Source organism: Euleptes europaea, chromosome 1 (genome assembly GCF_029931775.1).
Source record: "Euleptes europaea isolate rEulEur1 chromosome 1, rEulEur1.hap1, whole genome shotgun sequence".
Classification (NCBI taxonomy): domain Eukaryota; kingdom Metazoa; phylum Chordata; class Lepidosauria; order Squamata; family Sphaerodactylidae; genus Euleptes; species Euleptes europaea.
In genome coordinates, this window is record NC_079312.1 from 129,177,701 (window position 1) to 129,203,986 (window position 26,286).

The 26,286-nt window shown below is 46.1% G+C and overlaps 2 protein-coding genes across 2 annotated transcripts in view; one reads left to right on the top strand and one right to left on the bottom strand.

Moving 5' to 3' along the window:
* GRIN2C (glutamate ionotropic receptor NMDA type subunit 2C) overlaps positions 1-26,286 on the top strand; it is a 74,413-nt gene that overhangs the window by 7,498 nt on the left and 40,629 nt on the right. The window contains exons 2-5 of the mRNA XM_056848445.1: positions 101-693; positions 8,089-8,203; positions 16,371-16,582; positions 24,787-24,952. Coding sequence (XP_056704423.1) covers positions 101-693; positions 8,089-8,203; positions 16,371-16,582; positions 24,787-24,952 — 1,086 coding nt within the window. The remainder of the gene's footprint in view (positions 1-100; positions 694-8,088; positions 8,204-16,370; positions 16,583-24,786; positions 24,953-26,286) is intronic.
* Positions 18,272-18,449, bottom strand: LOC130493554 (mitochondrial import receptor subunit TOM7 homolog). Its single transcript, XM_056867343.1, has one exon. The coding sequence runs from the start codon at positions 18,437-18,439 to the stop codon at positions 18,272-18,274; it is 168 nt and encodes a 55-aa protein (XP_056723321.1). The 5' UTR covers positions 18,440-18,449.

A 26,286-nucleotide genomic window follows, 5' to 3' on the forward strand; every position in this document is an offset into this window, starting at 1 on the left:
ATTTGTGAAAGTGGCTTTAAAAAGCTAAAACTCTTTATTTTTTTTAAAAAAACTGTTCATACAGTTCTACTTGTTAATTCATTTTTTCCCCCTCTTGCAGGAACCCGGCTCTGCATTTTTACAGTTGGGTGCCTCAATCGAGCAGCAGATCCAGGTGATCTTCAAAGTCTTGGAGGAGTATGATTGGAGCTCCTTTGTTGTTATCACCAGCCTATACCCAGGATACAACGTCTTTCTGGATGTGATACGGTCCTTCACAGATGCCAGCTATTTTGGCTGGGAGATGCAGGAACCCCTGACCTTTGAGATGAGTCAGGATGGGAGTGATACTAGAATGCAGCGGTTGCTGCGTCAGATAGATGCTCAGGTGATGATTGTGTACTGCTCACGGGAGGAGGCAGAATATCTCTTCCAAGTGGCAGAGCAAGTTGGCTTGATTGGACCTGGCTATGTCTGGATTGTGCCTAGCTTGGCTGTGGGGAACATGGATGTCCCACCCAATTCTTTTCCTATTGGCCTCATCAGTGTGGTCACCGAGAACTGGAAAATGAGCTTAAGGCAGAAGGTCCAGGATGGTGTGGCTATCATCGCCCTGGGAGCAGAGAGCTATTTCAAGACCTACGGCAACCTCCCTATGGTGGGAAGAGACTGCAGGACACCTCCCAGTAGTCCTACAAACAACACTTTCTACAGGTCAGCACAGGCTGCAGCCAATGAAGGAGCACAATTTCAACACTTAGCTGTAGGCATGCATGAGAAATTAAAATTCGATTTGCAGTGATTTTATGTAATGAAGCCTATAGATTTTCTCTCTTGGGTGGCATGGTTTAATAACTATGGTAGACCTAGGATTCAGTACTGTTGAACATTCTGTACCTAGAAATGATTGAAATTCTACCATCAGAACTCTCCAGATCCAACATATTTACATAAATATTAGACAGAATGGTCAGGGTTGGAGGAGAAGAAAGGCAATGTGAAACCACAGCTAAGGGAAGAATCCATGTGTGGCAGCAAATAGGAATGCTGCTGATCAGAGCATGGCAGGAGAGGCAAGAAGGTGTTCAAGGCCCGTATATTCTGACGCATAAAGCTCCAAAGCACTGTTTTCTGAATTTTCATCAGAAACTTGCTAAACCTGTTCAAGCTTCTCCCTTCCGCCATTTTATTTTCTCTTTTATATTAAATCAAAGGCAAAAACCTCAGGATTCTGAATATGCCACCAAATCCTGCAACAGAACTCTCCTGTCTTGAACATAGGCAGAGAAGTTTGCCAGGAGTTTCAGGTGTCCAGGGCAATCAGTGATCCTGATATTTTATAGAATAACTCAAGGAAAAAGGAAAGACCAGGGTCGGCCCTAAAAAAATTATAATCTGAACACTTTTGCTGTATCTGAGTCTAATTTAGACTCCAAACAAGGCTTATTGTAACTCTTAAACAGGCCTAGCAACTAGGGTTGGCAGCTCTGGATTGGGAAATACCTGGAGATTTGGGGGATGGAGCCTGGGCAGGGTGGGGGTTGAGGAGGGGAGGGAACTCATCAGGGTACAATGCCATAAAATCCACCTTCCAAAGTGGCCATTTTCTCCAGAGAACTGATCTCTATTATCTAGAGATCAGTTGTAATAGCAGGAGATCTCCAGACCCCACCTGGAGGCTGGCAACCCTGACAGCAACTGCTGCATCATTCAGTAAAGCAGTAGAAACCAATACCACTGTACAAATATGTCTATTTTATATACATTGATTAATGGTTAAATCCATTACATAGACAGACCTTTGCTAGAGAGAGAAAGAGGCATGGAGCCCAAAACAGCACGGTCTGTCAGATTTAATGGAATATTTGCTTGGAAAACAGGAATAAGAATCAGTAAGACTTCAAAAGCAGCTAAGATTCTCCTGTGAAATTTAAAGCAACAGAGTTCTGAGGAAGCAAAAGTGAAACAAGGAAAAATCACAAAACCTCGTCAAAAGCTTATTTGTTTATGTTACAATATCTGTACAAAAGCTTATATATATAATGGAGTTAACCATTAATTAATGTATATAAAATAGACTTACAGAGGTATTGGTTTCTATTGGTTTATGTTCAGGTATAGGGTTGCCAACTGCCAGGTACTAGCTGGAGATCTCCTGCTATTACAACTGATCGCCAGCCAATAGAGATCAGTTCCCCTGGAGAAAATGGCTGCTTTGGCAATTGGACTCTATGGCATTGAAGTCCCTCCCCAAACCCCGCCCTCCTCAGGCTCCACCCCCAAATTATCCCACCAGTGGTAAAGAGGGACTTGGCAACCCTATTCAGGTACCACTCCCTTCTTTATATATTGGTAGCATCATTCAGTAAGGCAGACTAGGCCCAGGCCAGAACACACTTCTAACTTCTAGTCTCCTGTCCTACTCTACTACCTTTCCCAGCAGGCTCTGTTGTTTATAGCCACTGCTATAGTGAAGCTTACCACAGTTTTCCTAGTGGGATGGACAACAAATGGAAAGAATACAAGGGAAGAAAGTAAGAATAACTAGGGGTAAATGTAAGCAATCGGTGAGCATGCTGGAAATTCAGCTTGTGATTTCACAGTGAATACTGCTAATACAGAATGGGACTTTTCATGAATCTTTCTGCCCCACAAAAGTAAGGTTGCTAATGTCCAGGTGGGGTGTGAAGATCTCCTGGAATTAGAACTGACTTCCAGACAACAGAATTCAGTTCCCCTGGAGAAAGTGACTGCTTTGGAGGGTGGGATCTATGGCATTATACCCCAATGAGTAGGGTTGCCAGGTCGCTCTTGGCCACTGGCAGGAGCTTTGTGAGGGCATAGCCACCGGGGGCGGGGAGGCACAATTGGGGAGCACAACCCACATGACGCACCAACATCATGGGTTTACTTGGAATCAATGAGGACACTCTAGCTATTGCCTACGAAACTCTATTGCTAGTATGCGTCGCTTCTGGATAAACCTGGAAGTGATGTCGGCGTGTCGCATGGGTTGTGCGTGCCCCAATAGCGCCCCCCCCAGCCCTCTTCCACCTTCCAACCAGCTGAGGGGTGGTGGGCAGCCTGTTGGATTGGCAGGCTTTTGCCTGCCCCCACTGGGCAGTTGCCAAGCCTACTAATGAGATCCTTCCCCTCTCAAAACCTGCCACTAGGGCTGTCAAAAAAAAAAAAATTCGGTACAGTTCGGATTCGGCCGAATTTGACCCTTGTGGGGTCGGTACGGTCCGAAGTCCGAACTCCCCCGCTTCGGATCCCCGGTAATTCGGGGGGATCCGGAGTTCGGGGGAAAATTCGGCCGAAGCGCGCCTTCAGGGATTCCCTGAAGGCGCGCGGGGGCCCTTTAAACTGATCTGAGCCTCCCAGCTGAGAGGCGCAGATCAGTTTAAAGGGCAGCCCGCCCCCCTTCAGCGGGCTCCGCTGGAGAGGCGCGGGCTGTCATTTAAACTCATCTGAGCCTCCCAGCTGGGAGGCTCAGATGACTTTAAATGACAGCCGCGCCTCTCCAGCGGAGCCCGCTGGAGAGGCGCGGCTGCCCTTTAAACTCATCTGTGCCTCCCGGCCGGGAGGCACAGATGAGTTTAAACGACAGCCCGCCTCCCTTCAGCGGGCTGCCGTGAAGGGGGGGGGCTGCCCTTTAAACTCATCTGAGCCTCCCGGGCGGGAGGCTCAGATGACTTTAAATGACAGCCGCGCCTCTGCAGCGGAGCCCGCTGGAGAGGCGCGGCTGCCCTTTAAACTCATCTGAGCCTCCCGGGCGGGAGGCACAGATGAGTTTAAAGGACAGCCCGCCTCCCTTCAGCGGGCTCCTGTGAAGGGGGGTGGGCTGTCATTTAAACTCATCTGTGCCTCCCGGCCGGGAGGCACAGATGAGTTTAAATGACAGCCCGCCTCCCTTCAGCGGGCTCCCGTGAAGGGGGGGGGCTGCCCTTTAAACTCATCTGAGCCTCCCGGGCGGGAGGCTCAGATGACTTTATATGACAGCCGCGCCTCTGCAGCGGAGCCCGCTGGAGAGGCGCGGCTGCCCTTTAAACTCATCTGAGCCTCCCGGGCGGGAGGCTCAGATGACTTTAAATGACAGCCGCGCCTCTCCAGCGGAGCCCGCTGGAGAGGCGCGGCTGCCCTTTAAACTCATCTGCGCCTCTCGGCCGGGAGGCACAGATGAGTTTAAAGGACAGCCCGCCTCCCTTCAGCGGGCTGCCGTGAAGGGGGGGGGGGCTGCCCTTTAAACTCATCTGAGCCTCCCGGGCGGGAGGCTCAGATGACTTTAAATGACAGCCGCGCCTCTGCAGCGGAGCCCGCTGGAGAGGCGCGGCTGCCCTTTAAACTCATCTGCGCCTCCCGGCCGGGAGGCGCAGATCAGTTTAAAGGGCAGCCCGCCCCCCTTCAGCGGAGCCCGCTGAAGGGAGGCGGGCTGCCCTTTAAACTGATCTGAGCCTCCCAGCTGGGAGGCGCAGATCAGTTTAAAGGGCAGCCGGCGCCTTTCAGCGGGCTGCCCTGAAGGGGGGGCCGAATTGGCCGAATTTATTCGCGAACTCCCGAACTCGCTGAATTCGGCCCCCCCGGTTGCCCGCCAGATTTGAGTTCGGATCCGTCCGAACTGAAAATCACCGAATCAGGGGAAATTCGGTTGATTTTCAGTTCGGACCGAACCAAATTGACAGCCCTACCTGCCACCTCCAGGCTCTACCCCCAAATCTCCAGGAATTTCCCAACCTGTAGTGGAAGCTCTACAAAAAAGAAGGGCCCTCCGTATTTTGTCAATCCTTTGTGGGATATTGGGGAACCAGCATTCTTTCCTTTGCTGTGCAATGCTGGTGGATTTGCATAGCAATGAAACTACTGTATCCGTGCAGCACAGCAAGACAAGGAACCTTGTTCCTGCCTCTGCAACAGGGGTGGGTTCCACGGGGTGGTGTTGGTGGGAAAGCCACCTCCATGGTGAAAGCAGTAGCGTACGTGATGGGTGTGTGGATGGCATCTACACACTGCCTCTGTGCTGCTCACTGCTGGTGCCACCTCCCCCTACCCACCCTCCTTGTCATATTGGCACTAAAGAGCTGACTTGAGCGGTATCTTGCTCTGCTCCCTTTATGGATGGGCTACAGGCAGAGCTTTAATACAGTTTCTGTCTGTAGTTGGCTTGTGTCCCCTTTAAGTCAGAGCAAAGGAGGTTTTTATTGCTATGACCAAAAAGGAGGAGTCCCAGGAGCCATGTTTGGAAAGAGCACAATGTTGTGTTGCAGCTCCCCAAAAAATCACAGTGTGGAAGCAGCCCAAGACTTGCTCCTTCTCGCTCTTCCAGAGTGAGGACAATATGAGAGCTGACTGTCATTACCAAATAGCCAAGTCTGTGTGTCTGTATGTCACCATGAAGCCACCAAACTCACTACATGATCCCTTATTGGTTGTGATGACATGTAAAAAGTGAACCTTGATGGGAAGAATTGGTGCAGAGACAGGCTAGAGCAGTGAATAGCTACTAAAAAAAACCCTCGCGGAGCAGAAGAGTTGGTTTTTATACCAAGTTTTTCTCTTCCTTTAAGGAGTCTCAGAGTGGTTTACAATTGCCTTCTCTTCCCTTCCCCACAAGAGACATCTTGTGAGTTAGGTGGGGCTGAGAGAGATCAGAGAGAACTGTGACTAGCCTAGGTCACCCAGCAGGCTTCATGTGTAGGAGTGGGGAAACAAACCCGGTTCACCAGATTAGAGTCCACTGCTCCTAACCACTACACCACGCTGGGTACTGGTATACTTTATGCTGAAAATTTCCATCTTTGAAATGCAGCACAGCCCTAATGATCAACTCCATAATATGTGAGACAGGTACATGTATTAATTTCACCATATGTAAAGAGCCACAGCTGGCCATGCCTTCTACCAGCACTTTATTCTGATAAAATAAATATAATTGCATGTCAGTTCACACATCACATGCGCCGGGCTTGTTACTTCTGTAATGTGGGAAGCAACCCAGACCTGCAGTGCAAAGTCAGGCGCATGTGACATGAGCCAGAAACCAAACAAAACTGAAAAGTAGGAAGAAGTTGATTGTGTTAAACATTTTTTTAACTTCCAGGTTGTAATGAATACTTTTGGAGTGTGACAGTCATATAACAACAGCTCTAACCTGTGGTTCTGTAACTCTAGGGTACTGGTGGGTAGTAGCATAATCCTGAAAGTACTCTGTGAGTATAACCCATCTGCAAGTCAATGGTGGTGGGACTAGAGGAGCAGTTTGAGGATCCAAAGTATGGTTGTAGCACCCTTAGAATCTCTTGGATGACAGAATCCATTTGAATATGTTTTGGAGTTGTTTTGGAGAAAGAATGATCATCATCTTCGGGGCTCTCCATGTAAAGCATAATAGACTTTTCTGGGACGGGTGCGCTTTGTGCTAGACAGCTACGCCACATAACACTGACCATTTTGTCTTTGCCTCTCTGCATTCTCTTTTAATTAATGGGGGCTTAATCCATTAGGTGTTCACATTTTGAAGGAGGCACTTCATTACTCGGCGGGGTGGGAGGTACAAAGTTCATGCTGGAAGACTGCTTCTATTCTCACCTATCGATTAATGAGTGCGTGAAGATTGGGATTGGAAAAGCCCAAGGATGTTGGACATGGTGCTATCCATCTCACTTAATTGTGTATCCCATGGTCAAATTATGTATCACGCTGACTCACCTCTTGTGTAATGTTCCAAGTTTTTTGTTTTTTTTAAAGGACAGCAGTCACTGCAGGCTGCAATCTGTGGTGGAGGAAAAGCAGGTAGACAAAGGGTGATTAATTTTTTCCCCTTGTCTGTAATTTTGCCTCTCAAACATGCTTTCTGACTTGCTTTTGTCCCTTCAAGGGGATAAGATACCTGTCCCTGTATCTTGTCCCCTATAAAGCGGAATAGGACAAGAGGGGATTTTGAGGAGACATCAGCCAGCTGAGAAAGCACCTCACCTTGGAGCGGTGGACTCTGATCTGTAGAACCTGGTTTGATTCCCCACTCCTCCACATGCGTGGCGGACGCTAATCTGGTGAACTGGATTTGTTTCCCCGCTCCTCCACATGAACCCAGCTGGGTGACCTTGGGCCAGTCACAGTTCTCTTAGAGCTCTCTTAGCCCCATCTACCTCACAGGGTGTCTGTTGTGGGGTGGGGTGGGGTGGGGAGGGGAGGGGAGGGGAAGGTGGTTGTAAACCGGTTTGATTCTTCCTTAAGTGGTAGAGAAAGCCGGCATATAAAAACCAACTCTTCTTCTTCTACCCCTCCAAAAATCCGTGGAAAATTACATGGAACTCAGACTGTTGCTTGGACTATTGTGGAACGCTTCCATTGCCAGAAAGGATTTCCACTGGCACAAATGGACCTTCTTTGCCTCCCCCCTCTCACTGCAGCCCCAATATGCCACTCCAATTGTGCTCCTAGGAGACCGGGGACCCTAGAAAAAGCATGGAGGAAAATGGAGATCTGCAGTGAGATGGGGGAGTCAGAGAAAACAGCCTTCCCTCTCCATTTGTGGAAATCACTTGCGGGATCCTACCTCTTGTATTTTGGCTCACAAAAACTGGTGTGTCTTGATTGCATATTTTGGAAATGGGTTGCAGATGACCTTGGGCAACAGAAGCTGGTGAAGGGGCTTAAAGTTACAGAAAGGTTTTTGGTGAATGTCGTTTCCTATGCTTTAGCCATGTACCCTTGTGATACACCTCCTGATCCTTGTCTTATGTTACTTGTCCTGGTTATCTTGGTCTGTTGACAACAGTGCTGGTCCTGATAACCATGAGGTCATAACTCTGGTTTCCCCTCTTTCTGTTGTGTGATCCCAATGTCACATGCTTTCAGATCAGTGGACCCTTGGTCTGGAAAGGCTGAAAACCACTAGCTAGCAGGATCAGCACAGGCAGAACTATGGTGCTAAAAAAAATGAATTTTAGCAGTCTCCCTGTGAAATTATCAAGCTCATCAGCATGGGAGAGACTGATGAGAAACACTTGCCTATCAAAGGAAGAGCTGAGTGTATTATACTTGAGAACCCAGGCAATCAAAGGCTTACCACTTTCCCCTCAGCAGTCCTTTTTCATTTCCTCTCAACAGGCATTTGCTCAACGTGACTTGGGAGCAGAGGGATTTCTCTTTCAATGAAGGCGGCTACTTGATCAGGCCCACCATGATAGTGATTTCGCTGAACCGGCATCGGCTCTGGAAGATGGTAAGGGCTTCTTGTTCCTTCTTTTCATTGTCTTGTCTGTGTGTACAGGCAGGGCCACAGCAGAACACTCCTTCCACAATCTGCAGTTGTGATTCTCCGTAGTTCAAGCCTCAGATTCCCTGCCTTTAGGATTTTTGGGTGATGTATGCCGTGGGGATTGGCCATGACTCAGTAGCTCATCTGCATTGCATTGAGAAGATCCCTGGTTCAATCCCCAGCATCTCCAGGTGATAGAAAAGACCTCCAGGTGATGGGAAAGAGCCAGTGTGGTGTAGTGATTAAGAGCAGTGGTTTGGAGCGGTGGACTCTAATCTGGAGAACTGGGTTGGTTTCCCCACTCCTACACATGAAGCCAGCTGGGTGACCTTGGGCCAATCACACTCTCTCAGCCCCACCGCCCTCACAGGGTGTCTGTTGTGGGAAGGGGGAGGGAAGGTGATTGTAAGCCAGTTTGATCGTTAAGTGATAGAGTCGGCATATAAAAAACCAACTCTTCTTCTTCCTCTTCTCTACATGAGACCCTAGAGAGCCACTGCTGATCAGAGCAGACAATACTGAACAGTGGTCTGGCTCAGCTTCATGGGTCATGTATCGACATAGCAGAAGGAAGAGGGGATAAGATAAAAGAAAGAAGAAAGTAAAAGGTTGAGCTGTAAACTTAAGAATTGGATGTCCCCAGCTACCACTTTGCCTGTCCTTTCCAGTATGCTCATTAGCTTTCCTGCTCCTGCTGTCAATGTGACGGTTCAACTGACTGATAGAGCTGTGTAGAGAGCGTTGTGTTTTTTTTTCCAAATCTGCATGGCAATTTAGTTTCGTTTCATAAACAAATTGAAAGACCATGAAATGAAATTCCAGATTCATTTATTCAGTGTTATACAACTAATTTATTTAATTTGCAATGCCTTGGTAAAATATCACATGCTACAGGGCACGTAACTCAGTTGGACAAGTGCACTGACATGTCCTTGTTTGCGCAAGAGCGCTTTGTAGTTTTCTTTCACTCGCATGGAATTGAATTAAATTAATAACTGGCCAAATTATAGGAAGGCAAATTCATTTAAACAAGTTATATCTTTGAGATGTAGTTCTAAAAGACCTTGTAGACAACTGTGATGACTTGGCAATAAATCATATTCTTTAGGTTTTGAAACCAAATGGAAAAAGCCCTATTGACATGAACTCAAATTGAGTTGTCTTAATATAGTCTGCTTCCAGTATTGGTTCCCTTGTTGCTGTACCTATAATACCCACTGGTTGTCACAAGAGCACGCCCCAACCCCCTATCCGGACAGCCGAAAACCCCTTCCCCCTCTCTCCAGGGAGAAGCCACAGGCGGGGCTGACTTACCTGGCCCAAAAGGGGGACGCCAGGTCAAAGTGAGCTGGAAAGGAGAAGCGCCACCTCCGCTGTCACAGTGTGGCAGGTGCAAAGAGGTCCCTGACAATCAGCTGGGCCAGTTAGAGGGAGCCTGCCCACGCACTGACAAAAACGCTGCCACCTGACAGGCAGCGGACAAGACGGCGCACATGGCACTCCTCCCGGCCGCTGATCAGCTGGAGGAGGGGCGAGACTCCAGGCCAGCTGAGTAGTGGGAGAGGAGTGGACGGGCGAGGGAACGGAGGAGGGCCGAACGGCCAGTAAGGGCCCTTTAAGGCTCTGGGTAAAAAGAGTCCCTTGGCACAGAGTGGTAAGCTTCAGTACTGCAGTCAAAAGCTCTGCTTACGACCTGAGTTCGATCCTGACAGAAGTCGGTTTCAGATAGCCGGCTCGAGGTTGATTCAGCCATCCATCCTTCCGAGGTCAGTAAAATGAATACTCAGCTTGCTGGGGGTAAAGGGGAGATGACTGGGGAAGGCACTGGCAAACCACCCTGTAAACAAAGTCTGCCTAGTAAACGTTGGGATGTGACATCGCCCCATGGTCAGGAATGACCCGTTGCTTTCACAGGGGACCTTTACCTTTAAGGCTCTGGGTAGGGGCGTTGCCCAGGGGAACATGTGGGAGGGGGAGGGAAGAGTAAAGGGTATATAAGGGGAGGCTGGTCGGAGTGTGAGAGCGGCAGGACAGCCAAGGTGCGAGGCTGTCTCTGTGTGCTGGCAGGGAGGAGGCGATTGTGTGGCTGAACACCCCCCCCCAATCTGAGGCCAGTGATGCCAGAGGCTAAAAGGGTCTTGAGGCAAACCCTGGCAGACCGCCACACAGGGGCGCCCTGGAAGGGCATGACACTGGTGGACTTAAGCATTTTCTGAAGGTGATACTGGCTTTAGTGCATGGACCAGTGATACTTGTCTCTGCTCTGTGGTGGGGAGGAACAAGGTGCAAATAATAGATGGAAAGTTGGAAATATGGAATCTAAGGATTAGCATGTTGGTATCCAGAAATAGCATTGTTTTTAAATAAAACTATGGCATAGTACTGGGGCTTCCCAAAGTGCCCACTTCACAGGTAGAAGGTGCAAGAAATAGAGCATTGTATATATTACCTGACTCAAGCATTGAATGTTTAATTGATATCCATATAGATATTCATATTCACATTCAGTGTCCAAGTCTTATGCTTTGGTCTGGTCCACACATTTCCTATACTCAGTGTTAATTTGTGGCCCCTTGAAGTAAGAGAGCTGATTTGCCTTGGCTTGTTTTTTTACCTGTTAGGTTCTGGTATGCATAGGTTCTTGAGTTGTACCATATGTTCAGTTGTACCAGCATGTTCCAGAAGATTGAGGCAGTTGATCTATGCCATTCATCTGGCCGTATAAGAATATTCTGACTGCCTGAGGCATTTGAGCCACAGCCTCAGCTTGGCTGTGTTGGAGTCCATTCATATAACCAAATACTACTTTGGTTAAGTGAAACATCGCTCGTGTGCCTTTCTCCTTGCAGCTGGATGTTTAAGCCCTCGCTAATTTTTTCCGGTCTTTCAAGTGGCAGTACCTTAAGGAAGACAGCCAATCACTTAGGAAGGCTAAACATCTCATCACATATGTGTATTGGGGTGAGAGTGTGTCATGGGTAGGGTTGCCAACCTCCAGGTGTTATCTGGAGATCTCCCACTATTACAGCTGATCTCCAGGTGACAGATCACTTCATCAGGAGAAAATGGCTGCTTTGGAAGGTAGACTTCATGGCAGTGAAGTCCCTTCCCTTCCCAAACCCTGCCCTTAGGCTCCACCCCCCAAATCTCCAGGTATTTCCCAGTGCAGAGCTGGCAACCCTAGTCATGGGTCCTATTCGATAAATGTGTCTTACTAAATATCTCTGCTCAGGATTCCCCCTCTGTCTGGAAGACTGCCATAAACTGCTCTGGAAAAGGTAAATGCTATCAGTGGAATAATATTGGTGTTAATTAAGAAACCCTGCAACTTCCATAAATGTTTTCTGTTGACTCTTTTTATTTATCATATGATCATCTTTAGTTGTCAAAATGCTCTCCTGTGTGTCATATCAGTTTTTACTACTGCTTAGTTAAGAACAGCACAGTCCTAGGCACACAGTCCAAATACGATTGCATTTGCGATGGTTAGATGTGTGATCAGTTCTCCCAATCTTTCAGTGAAGAAGTGAGGAGAAATGCCTCGTGGCAGGGGTTTGCAACCCTTCTGAGCCTGAAAGGCACATTTGGGATTTTGAGAGGGGGTGATCAGTGCTACCCCAAAGTGGCTGCCACAGGAGGCAGAGCCAAACCCAAAATGGCTGCCACATAGGGTTGCCAACCTCCAGGTGGAGGCTGGAGGTGTCCTGGAATTATAACAGACCTCAGGATGACAGTAGTCAGCTCCACTGGAGAAAACAGCTACTTTGGAAGGTGGGCTGTATAACATTATACCCTGCTGAGGTCCCTTCCCAAACTCTGCCCTGCTCACGCTCCACCCCAAATTTCCAGGAAATTCCCAATCCAGAGTTGGCAACCCTACTGCCATAGGAGGGAGAACCAAACACAATACCTCCTTCTTCACTTTGCCCGAAAGAATTGCAGAAGAAGAATTAAATGAAATGAAGACAAGCTCAAATCCATTGGATTTGGAGGACAAGCTCAAGGACAGGAAGGATGAAAGAGAAGGGGTAATAAAATGAAGAAAAGCCTGAAGGAGGAATGGAACCACAAGCCCTATTCTTTACCAGTCCTTCTGATCCCCCAGTGGCTGCAGCTGTGAAAAACCCTTTCATTTGAATGATGGCAGCTAGGGTTGCCAGGTTCCTTTTCGCCACCAGTGGGAGGTTTTTGGGGTGGAGCTTGAGGAGGGTGGGGTTTGGGGAGGGGAGGGACTTCAATGCTATAGAGTCCAATGGCCAAAGTGGCCATTTTCTCCAGGTGAACTGCTCTCTATCTGCTGGAGATCAGTTGTAATAGCAGGAGATGTCCAGCTGGTATCTGGAGGTTGGCAACCCTAATGGCAGCTGATAACAAGCTCCGCTGCTTTCTGCAAAGTTTGCTTCGTGCCAGGAAAGTACTGTCAGGTGTCATGACACCCATATGTGCCAGGTAGGGGAGCCCTGCCTTATGGTAAAGAAGGAAACAAATTTACCTCTCCAAAGTACAGTGACTTTTTCCTCACTTAATAGTCTCTTAATAACAGTAGCATTTCTTTTGTGAACAAAATCTAGAGCAAGTTTGAAAGGTACAGTTTGAATTATCTAGTTTGCCTGCCTCAAATTAAACCTTGATGCCATTGCTATTTTGAAAAAAAATAAATATGGAAAACCCTAATTTCACATGGCATTTCATGTCTCAGTAATGAAAAACACCTGGTAGTGAACCTTAAATGTTTACAACCCTAATTTAGACTGTAGAACATTTGAAAGGCTTATCAAGGTAATTAATATTCTAAGTTTATTGACATCCAAATGTCACAGATCATGTTTGGTCTTCTTGGTTCTTTTCAGCAGTAACAGTGGAATTACACCATTCTGTCTACTGACGACAATGGAGTCAGAAACACATAACTCTTTACAATTGCACCATTAGTACCCTGTTTTTTGTTTGACATTTCCAATCCTTTTGTTTCTAATCTTTGAGTCGCATCTCAGCATTGCATTGAGCTGCTGCAACATACGATGTTTAGTTATCTCTGGGGTGGGGGAGGGTTAGCCACAAGAGATTTATATTTAATCAAAGGTCAACTTTGATCAATTAATATTTTACAAGCAGGTGACCCATGAGACTCATGGGGAAGGAAGTCCCATCCTCCCATGCTAGCCCCTAATCTATCCCTTCTAGATTACTCCCATTGCCATTTTGTCTACCATTTCAAATTCCAGAATTCTTCCTTCTCCCTTCCCACCTCTGTTGTTCCTTCCCCACCATAACCAGCTATCATGCTTAGGGTTGCCAACCACCAGGTACTGAAGGAAGGTTGTGCAAAAAACCACTAAGGTAAGAATATCAGTACGCAACCACTGATTAATTTACATGCAATTTTACTACTCTTGAGGTACTATCTTAATTATACAATAGAAACCAGATAATCCTTCATACAAAATAATGAAACAGTGGGTGATGTAAACAATAGCAAGATGACTGTTTTACTATTTGCAAGACTATTGAACAACGTATACACGCACAAAGATTCCCCTACGCCCAGCGAGATCCTATGTTGTCAAAGTCCCATATAGTCCTGTGGACCAAACTTCCAATAGTGTTGTAATCCACTGTATTGTTGTGTGATTTGCCAAGGACAGATTTCTTCCAGCTGCGTGGATCCTATGCACCGCAAAACACCAAGAAGATGCACTTGCCAAGGAGATGCACTTGCTTCTGTGATCAGCTGACCGTTGCTGGCCAATCAGACACACTCCTTTTTAGAAATATTGCTGCTAGAACCAGCTATGCATTTCTAAATACTTGGGCAAAAGCCCCTTTATGACAAGATTCCAGTTCTATCTTGTTTCGATGGCTTCTTCAGACTATATATTCAATTTTATCCGACCTCAACCTTGCAGTTCATGATATAAATATATTGTTTACATCACCCACTGTTTCATTATTTTGTATGATGGATTATATATAGAGAGAAAATAGCCGCTTTACCAATTGGATTCTATGGCATTGAAGTCCCTCCCTTCCCCAAACCCCGTCCTCCTCAGGCTCTGCCCCCAAAACCTCCGCCAGTGGCAAAGAGGGACCTGGCAACCCTAACCATGCTGCACTTTCTAAGGCCAAGCCTCTGGTTCCTTTGTTGCCAGGCAATCCCACAATGCTGACCTTCTTTCTCTACCCACCTTCACCTGCCCCAGCCTCCGCTGCATGTCAGTCTTCTTTCTCTGGCTATCTTCTCCAAGCTGCTGCTGGCTGCCTTGCGCACCTGCCCAGGTTTTTCTCCCCTACCCATCCCCCCCCCCGGCAACAGCAGCAGCTGCCACCCGCCTGTTCTAACGTTAGCTGCCACCGCTTGCCGACCTTATATTTGCCCACCCATCTTCTTCTCTGGACCACTACCATCTGCATTGCCCCTAGATACCACACCACTAGCTCCCTTCTACTTTTTCCACCCAGCAAGGCCAGTTGAAATCTTACACTGCTGTGCTGTGAGATATCTCTTTTTTCCCTCGAAGCCTAGTTTTGGGTTCCCTTCCTCCATTTTTAAAAACTCTTGGATTTTCTCAGGTTTGTGGGAAAACCCTCCATCTGAACATGTCCCCTTGTTCAGATTGTTTGATCCACGTTCTGGTTCCATGTTCATCATTAGCTATTATATATAACTTTTGTTGGTGCAGTATATGAAATATAAATAAATGAAAAATGAAATGAAATAACGACGACCTAATTTCAGCAAAATTACCATTACTTTAGTGAGAGCCAGTGTGGTATAGTGGTTAAGAGCGGAGGACTCTATCTGGAGAACCGGGTTTGATTCCCCACTCCTCCACATGAAGCCTGCTGGGTGACCTTGGACTAGTCACAGTTCTCTCTGAACTCTCTCAGCACCACCTACCTCACAAGGTGTCTGTTGTAGGGAGAGGAAGGGAAGGCAATTGTAAGCTGGTTTGAGTCTCCTTAAAGGTAGAGAAAATCGGGGTATAAAAACCAACTTTTTTTCTTCTTTCTTAGTTCAGGACACTCCAGCACTGCAGAACCCGATATTATTGCTGTATAATGTCCCTGACTTTTTCCCCAATTTTGATCTTGCAGAAATCTTGATTCTCACTCATTATACATGCACCGTTATGTATTCATAATGAGGACAGCGAAAGCATGATTTAGAAGAGCCAGATCTGTCCTTGTTTTCAGTGCATGTTTGTGTGGAACGGGCACTTCATTTTGCAGTAAACTCCTTACTCATGGACATGACAAGGAATAGGGGTCCCGTTCCTCCAGGCAAACAGTTCCAGTGCCAGCCTACAAGCTTTCTGAAAAAGGCATGAGTCAGCTGTTGGCTGCAATTCCCCAGTATCCAGGGCTACGAAAGAGGTAGCAGATGGGGAGCAGAAGACCTGGGGTTAGCAGCAGGGTAGTGTGCGTTCCGACTAGTGGCTGGCGCTGGGCAAATGCTATAAAACCAAAGCAAAGCTTATCGCCCATTGCTCCATTGTAAACCCAAATTCTTTCTGCCTGGGGTGATAGCCAGTTTATGTTCAATCTCTGTAAATATTATATCTAGCCAATTTCTGTTTAGTCCTTCCCAGCAGGTATAAAGCTAATATCACAAAATCTTTTTTTCTCCCCCCTCAAAAAGCAATATCTCCTAAAAACCAATTGCAAAAGGAGCTTGAGTCCTCAAACGGTCTTCATTCAATCAGAGGGAAAGAAACAAACATCTGTCTTACGTGTATGAACAGAACAGACTCATTGTAAACGGTCTCAGATTGCCCATTGACCTGTTATTATTGACTTGTGTGGCAAATTGCTCTTGGTTATGATTGTCTGGTGGTTGCAGGTGTTTTTGTGCAGACTGGACAAAGGCTACAGTAGCAGCCCTAGCTGTTCCAAGGGTTTGTATTAGCTTCCTGTAGCCTTCTGGGCAATATTTCACAGTGCTGGTTTTCTTTGACCTGTAAAGCCATAAGGAGATTTGGCTCTTCTTAGAGTCTTCTTCCCCCATCATAAGCATTCACTCGGAGTAACTTACCATTTGAGATGACACAGTTTGGATGACAAAGATAGGTCAATAGCGGAGGGCAGTTCTTACATGGTTTTAAAGTATTTCTTATCCTCCACTACTATCCAGGTAGGGAAATGGGAGAAGGGGATCATCCAGATGAACTATCCAGTGTGGCCGCGCTATGGATCTTTCCTACAGCCTATGGCAGACAATCGCCACCTCACAGTGGCTACCCTCGAGGAGAGGCCCTTCGTGATTGTGGAGAACACAGATCCAAACACAGGAGTGTGCATCCGTAATACTGTCCCCTGCCGGAAGCAGACCAACTACACTGAGAGGTAAACAAGGGTGTGGGTGGAAAGTCAGTGTTAGCACAAGCTCATTACTGCCTTTATATTAAGTTTGGTTTGTTTGCAAGTGGGAGAGCTTTGAAAACTTCTTACGGTGCTTCTTCTGGGTTGGCCATCTCCCTTCCACATTGTCCTGCTATAACTGGCAAATATTTCTAAATAAAATGCACACCATGTGGGTTTCGTGCCTTTCATTTGGTATGTCTATATGAATTCTTCATCACAGAGATCAGGCAGCAAGGCATAAGGTTTATTCTTGTAGCTTGAACTCTGTGATTTTGGCAGTCCAAATGGGGAGCACTGAAGTCCAGATCTTTCTGGAATTCGCCAAGGGAGGTCAAAAACGTAACTTCTTAAACAAGATGTTAATTGTAGCAGCATTTTCACTTGAAATGAGATGCTTTACATGGCAGATCCAGTTGTCGTGAGTATCCTGATATTGTATCAGCATTTGCAGTAGCAAACACCTAATGTTCAGGTAACATAAACTTTTCAACACCATGTACATGTTCTTGAGAACCGCAGTTGACTCAGGCTTCTCCAACCAGGTACATGGATAGCTGAAAAGGTGTGTGTAATATCAGCACTTTATGTATGTACTGTGGGAACACCAGCGTAACATTAGCATACTTGTGGCAATCATGTTTGCCACATAAAGCATGGGCCGGCAGTCAGGATTAAGCTACATTTATTAAGAACTACCCAAGTTCTTAGACTGAATGCTCACACTAAAACAACTCGGGGCCAAATTACGTGTGGTTCAGAAGATTTGTGATCATAGTTCCTGATGTTTCCTTGAAGATAAAAGAGTAATTGTTGGATTGTGGGAGAACAGATTTTGATCAGGACTTGGTGCTGTAGGAGAGGAATATTGTCCTCTCTGTTGTTTCCTCTATCAAATTTGCTTCTCATCTGAATCTGTCATTTTTTCCTACCCCACAACTAAGAGCGTTTTGGGGAAGGGAGTTTGTATTAGAGGAAATGGTGTGAGGACAAGGGTTCTTCTCTTCCCCAGCATCCAATCCCCCCCTCCAAAGTTTCTTTTTAGCCCAATAGAAAACATCAGGCAATCTGTTGATTGATCTCCCACACAATGCATAGCTTGTCCTTTATTTGCCAATTTTCAGTAATGGCAGGATGTTCAACCCCCTGCATAAATCTCCCAGGACACTCTGCTGCTAACCCGAAAGTTACTTTTCATCAATAATAATAATGATAATAATAAAACTTCCGGGGGAGACTCTGGCATGAAATTGCTGAATTAAAACGTATCAAGAAATTTGACTGTCTTCTCCAATAATTGAATAAAGACAAAACATTACAGGGTTTAGCTTTGCAAAACCTAGGGAGACCCTGTTATCTATCACCAGTTACTGCTGTTATGAATCGTCACTGTGCTTATCTTGAATATATTTGAATTTCACATGGAGATATCTCAGCCAATACCTCTTAAATTTCTTTTTTTTCTTTTTTTGAGACAAAATATTTATTCTAACAGTAGAAAATGAAAGTGGGGCACAAATAAATTAGATTGACAGAAAAGCCATGGTGTTGTAAGCGTTTTCTATGATGTCTGGGAAGTGCTGGCTAGTGGCAAAGCTCAACAAATGGAATTTACGCATCTTCAGCAACTTTATTTGTTCAGAGGATACTTCCAGAATAATATTATATTATCCTTCATCTCCAAAGCAAACTTAGAAGGGATGGTTCAGGCATTCCAGGATCTGCACCTCTCTTAAAGCCTAGATAGAGCACGACGGGGATAAAACCCCACCAGATAGCGAACTGGCCACCTTTGAAGAAGTGCTGCAGCCGCTGCTTCGCCTCTTTGCTCAGCTTCAGCATGGCGACGGCAATTCAAACCCTGCGGAAGAGGAAGGAGGAAACGAGAAGGGAAAGGCCTTTCGTCGCATTCTTTACTGCCAGTTCCTGTCTAAAAAATCTCAATGGGGTTTCCACTCTGAACTTCCAGCATAGCCCTTGGAGCACTTTCGCCAAGAGATGACAAACGAGACAACCCCCAGCACCCATAGAGAATTATAGGCAAGTGCTGGTTTCGACCTTTCAATACCTCTTGAATTTCATGGCCTTTGACTGGTTTACATTTCCCCCACCCCCGAATATCTGTCTATTACATGTTTATCCCACTCTTCCTCCAAGGAGGTCAAGGCAGCATACACAATGTTTTCCTCCTCAGTTTTCTCCTCACAATAACCCTGTGAGACAGGTTAGGCTGAGAGTGTGTGATTCCCCCAAGGTAACCCAGTGACCTTCATTGCTGAGCAGGGGTCTGAACTTAGGGTCTCCCAGGCCCGAGTCCCACATCCTAACTGCTATACCACATATATAGTGGATGATTCTGCCAACTAAAGATATACTTCAAATGATGTTGAGGTAGGCTCTAGTCCACAAATGTTTATGCCTCAATAAATTTGTTCATCCTATGGCTCCTATATGTTGTTTTTATCACATGTATGTCTGAACTGGAACACCCAACTCTTTGGGGACCTGTGTAAAAACAATTGTGCCAACCTGACATGCAGCTACCCCCTTTTTAAAAATTTCATTTTTAGTTAACTTACAAAAATAGAAACAAAAAAAGTAAATGAATAAAACTATGTTACAGTGGTTTGTAGAATACAAACAGAAACATCTTAGCACATATTTTCTCATTCCAGGACGCAATAAACAATAGCCAACATTTGTAAATAGATCAGCTTCTCATAAATTATTCCTTTTGGCTCTCTGACACGCTGCTTTCCTTTGAACTGTTGTATGTTGTAGTTTGTGTGTGTGAGAGAAAATAGGTGATCCTCATTTCTGCAGCTCTGAGACCTCACTGAATTTATCCCAATTTGAGGAAGCAGCAGGAGTAGCAGCAGATAGGTGAGTTCAGCATAGAAAACCCTATGAGAGCCAGCATGGTGTCCTGTCTGGAGTAATAACAGAATGAATACTAATGGATTACATATTATAAATTAACAGAACTCTTCACACAACACATAGTTAAATTGTGGAACTCCCTGTCCCAGGATGTGGTGATGGCTGCCAACTTGGAAGGCTTTAAGAGGGAAGTGGACATACTCATGGAGGAGAGTGGTATTCATGGCTACTAGTAAAAATGGATACTAGTCAAGATGCATACCTAATCTCTCTAGTATCAGAGGAGCCTGCCTATTATATAAGGTGGTGTGGAACACAGGCAGGATAATGCAGCTGCAGTCTTCTTGTTTGTGGGCTTCCTAGTGGCACCTGGTTGACCAGACAGCTGGACTTGATAGACCTTGGTATCCAGCATGGCCTTTCTTTTGGTCTTATGTTCTTATGAGGAGGTTGTGAGCCACATTGGGTCCCCATCAGGGTGAAAAGTATGGTATAAACATCTAAAAAATCAACAGGAATCATGGTGGGGAGAGGCAAGACAGTTTATTCTGTTCACTGGTATGTACTTCTTTCAACTCAGCTGCAAAGCTAGTAGGAATATGTTGTGAGACCTCTTCTTACATTAGGTCAGTCTTGCCCCTTATTGGGATTGCCTGTGTGACAAGATATACCCTCTCGTCTCTGCCCTATAGAGAAAACCAGATTCTGCCACAGGCTTAAATCCAGAGAAGTGCGATTCTCAAAAAGAGAAACAAAAAGGCGTAATGGAATCGCATCACGGAGCTGGAAAACTGAAGCTAATTGTCATATTTTCATTTGCGTCTCACAATTAATTGAATTTGCATAACAATTCCACAGACGTGATGGATGCTAAGTGCCGGTGTGTGGAATAGTTGCCGTTCGTTTGCAGTGCCATTAGTTCCCTTCCCCGGGTGACACTCGAAGTGGGATTCGCCTTGATTTATGGAAATGATTATCAGTCAATGGAGATCTTGGTTTTTTCCCCTCTGAAGGATTTAGCATTGAAAATGTGTGTGCTGACAAAGACAGAAGTTCGCTGTAAGAAAGAATTGATGGCACAGTTCACTGGCTGAATCTTTGAGGAGTTTGGGGGCAGGGCTTTGAGTCAGGGATGAAATACTGTCCAAATAATGACAGCTGGGTTACTCTAGACAAGACTGGCTTGGTTCCAGTGCCCTCGGCAGGATGTCTCTGGCTTGTATGAAGACTCCACGCTCCTGATACAGAGAGAAACCCCTGGAGCAGAGTTCTCAGACTCCATTCTATGTCTATAAATGGAGTATTTTCCCCACAGGCCAACCGGTGAGCCGGCCCATCAATTATACTTCCAGGGCTGTATTTGTGTGGTGACCCAGCCTGCAGCTTCGCAGCTGTGGCAGTTCCATGGAGCCACCTAGCCATAAAGGTGGTCATGGCAATCAGCCGGCAACATGTCCCTGTTGGGACCCAACCTGCAAAGTGGTGCCCACTCTTATTAATCACCTCCCTGTGGCTGACCTCTGCTGCTGGCTGATCAAGGTTATGTCAGCTAACCTGCTGGGGAAAGGAACAGTTGCTTTCTCCTCTTTAAAAAATGTGGGTTGAAAGCTGGCAGAATAGATATAATAGAATAGATATTCTGCCAGGAAGGAAGATGCCAAAACTGCCTCCAAGGGACAACGACAACAGGGAATGGCCAACCTACATAAGAAAGGCCCTGCTGGATCAGACCAAGGCCCATAAAGTCCAGCAGTCTGTATACACAGTGGCCAACCAGGTGCCTCTAGGAAGCCCACAAACTGGAAGTTTAATTAGCTGGAAGTAGAGATGTCTCCAAGTCCATCTTTAGATGGTTGCTCAAAATCTTCTAACTCGTAGCCCGTAATATTTTTAAAGTGTTGAACTCCATGTGAAATGAACTGAAACATTTTCCAGGTTAGGAGTGTCCTCCTTCTGATCCTGGGCGCCCCTTTCTTCCCAAGCAGCCCAGAGGAATCTTACTTAAAAGAGATTTTTGGTTGCTGCAGGAGTTCATGGGTGAGCAACAATTTACCAAGTGGTAACTTATCATAGCATATTGTAAGTACTGGATAAGGCAGTTAGAAATATGCGCAGCTGCTTTATACTGAAACAGACCACTGATCCACCCCATCAGCTCAGGCCTATCTGCTTTGACCAGCTCCCCAGCATCTCTGGCAGAAAAAGATATTCCCCAACACTTTCTGTTATTTAAGTTGAAGATGCCAGGGACTGATCTCAGGGCTTTCCACATGCAGAATATATTATCTGCCTTTGCACGCACCAATTGGGTTCATCCTGGCTAGAGCTGCTGAGAATTTTTACCACCCCTTTGTTTCCCTGGATTTCTGGTTAGGTACTGAAGCATGTGTTTTACTCTGGAAATAACAAACATAGCAGAAATGGAGTTGCTCTGATAGTGAGGCGAGATGTCAGTCAGGGGCTATAATGCAAAGTCTGACCGAATACTATCAGACTTCATGGAAAGCCTATCAACATAACCATCGTTCACGTTTATGCTCCAACTACAGATGCTGATAAGGAAGAAATTGAAAGCTTTTATGCAAGTGTCCAGGAGGAAATGGATCACACATGTAAACAAGATGTGCTGATAATCATAGGTGACTTGAATTCAAAAGTAGAAAACAAGGAGACTCAAATATTGTTGGAAGATTTGGGCTAGGAACATGAAATGAAGCAGGGGAGTAACTTACAGAATTCTGTGAAGATAACAATTTGTTCATTGTGAACACATGTTCAGGCAACCAAACAGATGCTTGTATACATGGACATGAATGGATGGCCAACATAGAAATCAAATAGATTACATAATCAGAAGCAGAAGATGGAGAAGCTCTATTCTCTCTGCTAAAACAAGACCAGGAGCTGATTGTGGTACAGTCCGTGAATTGTTAATATCAAAAATTAGACTAAAGAGAAGGAAGAAAAACACCAAAACATTCATGTGCCAAAACAGCAATCTAAACAACATTTCTGAAGAGTTTAAAGACCATGTAAATAACAGATTTGCATTACTAAAATCCAAGTGAATGGGAACTGGAAGATCTATATGTTAAAACCAGAGATGTTATTTAGGAAGAATGTGCAAAGACAGCTGAACATCAAGAAGACAAAATAATGACTACTGAGGAATTACACAACTTTAAGGCTGACAATGAAGAAATTGAAATTATTAAAGGTTTTCTATTTCTTGGCTCCATCATCAATCAAAAGGGAGACTGCAACCAAGAACTCAGAAGGAGATTGAGACTGCGAAGAGCAGCCATGAAGGAGCTAGAAAAGATTCTTAAGTGTAAGGATGTGTCACTGGCGACCAAGATCAAGACAATTCATACCATCATATCCTCCATTACTATGTATGGGTGTGAAAGTTGGACAAGGAAGAAAGCTGAAAGTTGATTCCTTTGAAATGTGGTGTTGGAAGAGAGTTTTACAGATACCGTGGATTGCCAAAAAGACAAATCAGTGGGTTCTAGATCAAATCGAGCCTGAACTTTCCCTGGAAACTAAAACAACTTAACTGAGGCTATTGTACGTTAATCACATTATGAGCAGACAGGAGTCAATGAAACGGACAATAATACTAGGAAAGGTTGAAAGCAGCAAGAAAAGGGGAAGAGCCAACATCAGCTGGATAGGGTGTTTTGGAGGTCATTAATTCATAGGGTCACCATGGATCAGAAGCAGCTTCACAAAACTTAGCATATGAGCTGAAGCATGGCAAGGTTCTGTTCATCTCTTGTTAGGAAGTGACCTGTGGCTTATTATGTGTCAACTTGAACCACATGGGAAATGGTTATCTTACAAGGTTGTTTTTTCCAAGTTGTGGTGGAGGTGGCAGTAGTGGGAACTCCGTGTTCCCCAGACCCACGAGCCCCATGAAGGCAAGGAGGAGGGAGGACCTGGGAACATGGACCAGTGAAAGGCTAACAAACTGATGTGCCCAGCCCAGAGGTACGAAATGGCTGGCAGGTCATGAAACTTTAGTGTCTGATGTGGAACAGCACTTTAAGCACCTCTACTTTGAAGTGGTTTTTAACCTAAAGCTTGATCATTTAGCTGCCAAGTGAACAGCTGGGGGGAGGGAGTTCTGCCGAAAAGGCCTTGTCTCTGATGAGCAACTGCCCTCCTTGTCTCTGAGTGTGGGGGCACACTGAGCAGAGCCTTCTGGGCACAGCTTATGTGGGAGCTATTAGTCCTTGAAATAGCCTGGTCCAGAATTGTTTAGGCCTTTAAAGGCGACTCAGCGCTTTGAATTGTGCCCAGAAGTGCATAGGCAGCTCTTTCACAGACGTTCCCAGTATCGTGTGTGGGGAAGAGGGGGAACTGGAATGAGCGCAGCTAACGGTCCCAGGCAAATAAATATTTGTGTTTTGCTCTTTAGAACTCCCAAGTGTGTGTGTTGTCTCTCTGTTTAACTCCCCGCACCCAACCTCCCGATGACACTGGCCACGTGCAGCGCAGCTAGGATACTGTGCTCCAGAATGTCACAAATGCTCGGAGGGCAACAGAAGAAAAGGTGTCTGCTGACAACTGGTGTGCGTGGGAGTGTTTGTGTGTGGGGCTGTCTGCTGCAATGCCATCACACGCATGGAGATGCCCATGAGGTGTAGTAAAAGGAGCCACGTCGGCCTCACCGGCGCATTGATGGGCGCTGATTAAGTGATGAAGCTCATTTACGAAGACACACTGTGTCCTGTGCGTTGGGCATACCCCATTATTCAGTGCCATGCTGGTTTGTAGTTTATTCACAGGACTGTTGGTCTTCTACAAAGATAGCAGCTATATAAAACTGATACATCAGAATGACTTCGCATTATAATCATCGGAAGCAAAGCAGGATCCAGGAGTTATAACTCTGTATACAGTGTGGTGCAGTGATTAGAGTATTGTACTAAGCTCTGGGAGACGCGGGTTTGAATCCCCTCCATGCCATGGAAGCTTGCTGGGTGACCTTGGGCCAGTCACATACTCTCAGCCTAACCTTCCTCATGGGGTTGTTGTGCGGGGGAAATGGAGAAGAGGAGAATGATATAAACTGGGGTGGGCCCTTACTGGTGAAAAAGGTGTGGCATAAACGAAGTAAATAAATAAATAATGTTGCTTCCTCTGTGCTCTGACTAGCCATTCAGAGGTCTAGGAGTTTAGGAAGAGAATGTCCCACAACCTGAGGAAATGGCCCCAACATGACAATGTGTTGGTGGGAGGGGGGAGGAGAGACAAAGAACTAACCTGCAGGTCTGTGTGTGATTGTAATCTCTTTCTTTCAGTGGTGCTGATGAACCCCCCTATACCAAACTCTGCTGCAAAGGCTTCTGCATTGATATTTTAAAGAAGCTGGCCAAGACAGTGAAGTTCTCCTATGACCTCTACCTGGTGACAAATGGGAAACATGGAAAAATAGTGGATGGTTTTTGGAATGGCATGATTGGCGAGGTAAGGGGATGAACATAGAGACAGGAAGCTGCCTTATATTGAGTCCAACCATTGGTCAATATACCTCAGTATTATCGATCCTGGCCGGCAACAGTCCTCCTAGGTCTCCAGCAGGAGGTTCTGTGGCTACCAACACCAGCTTAGAATTTCCTGGAGATTTGGCAGGGGTTCCTGTGGAAGGCAGAGCTTGGGGGGAAGAGGGAGCTCAGTGGCAATATTTAGGGTTGCCAACCTCCAGGTACTACCTGGAGATCTCTTGCTGTTAAAACTAATCTCCAGCCGTTAGAGATCAGTTCACCTGGAGAAAATGGCCGCTTTGGCAATTGGACTCTGTGGCATTGAAGTCCCCCCCTCCCCAAACCCCGCCCTCCTCCGGGCCCCAAAAATCTCCCACCGGTGGCGAAGAGGGACCTGGCAACCCTAGCAATATGCTATCACATCTTTGATATCACCTTCTGTGGTGGCACACCCAGTACAAAGGTCAGCTCCATTCAGTGAGATGTGCCTTGTGAATTCTGTGCTAATTTCTCAGGTGCACCTGGGCCTGATTCCATTTGGGACTGTGCAGCACAAGGAGGTAAAAGGTGTAAAGGTCCCCTGTGCAAGCACCGGATCATTCCTGACCCATGGGGTGACGTCACATCCCAATTCTTACTAGGCAGACTTTGTTTAAGGGGTGGTTTGCCAGTGCCTTCCCCTGTCATCTACACTTTACCCCCAGCAAACTGGGTACTCATTTTACTGACCTCAGAAGGATGGAAGGCTGAGTCAGCCTTGAGCTGGCTACCTGAAACCAACTTCCGTCGGGATCGAACTCAGGTCGTGAGCAAAGCTTGGACTGCAGTACTGCAGCTTACCACTCTGTACCACAGGTCTCTAGCACAAGGAGAGGGGGCTTCATCCCCTCTCCTGCTCTGTCATCTTGACCTGAAATGGCCCAGAAAGCTGCTATTTGCCCTGTTGGGGAAACCTATGTATGGAAAACCATCAGGGCCTGCAAGTTTCCCTTTGGGGCAAATACCTGTTCCCTGGAGCTATTTGAGATTGGGGAAGTGGCACCGGGAGAGGCTTAAGAACCTTTCTTCACATACCATGGTCCTGAGGTGAATTGAGGCCTCGTGCACTTGGAAATTGAGTTTTCAGCATGGAACTCATAAACCTTGCTTGACTGAAAGTCCTTGCAGTGGACCCAGAGAGGATAAAAGGGTAATTTTGTGAAATGTGCCCTCAGGCCTTTGTTTTTACTGCTGGTGATGAAGGATTTACTCCTGGGATGGATCTTAAACTTCTAGACTTCAATGAGGGGTTCACCTGTCTCCAGCCTTTCTCCCACT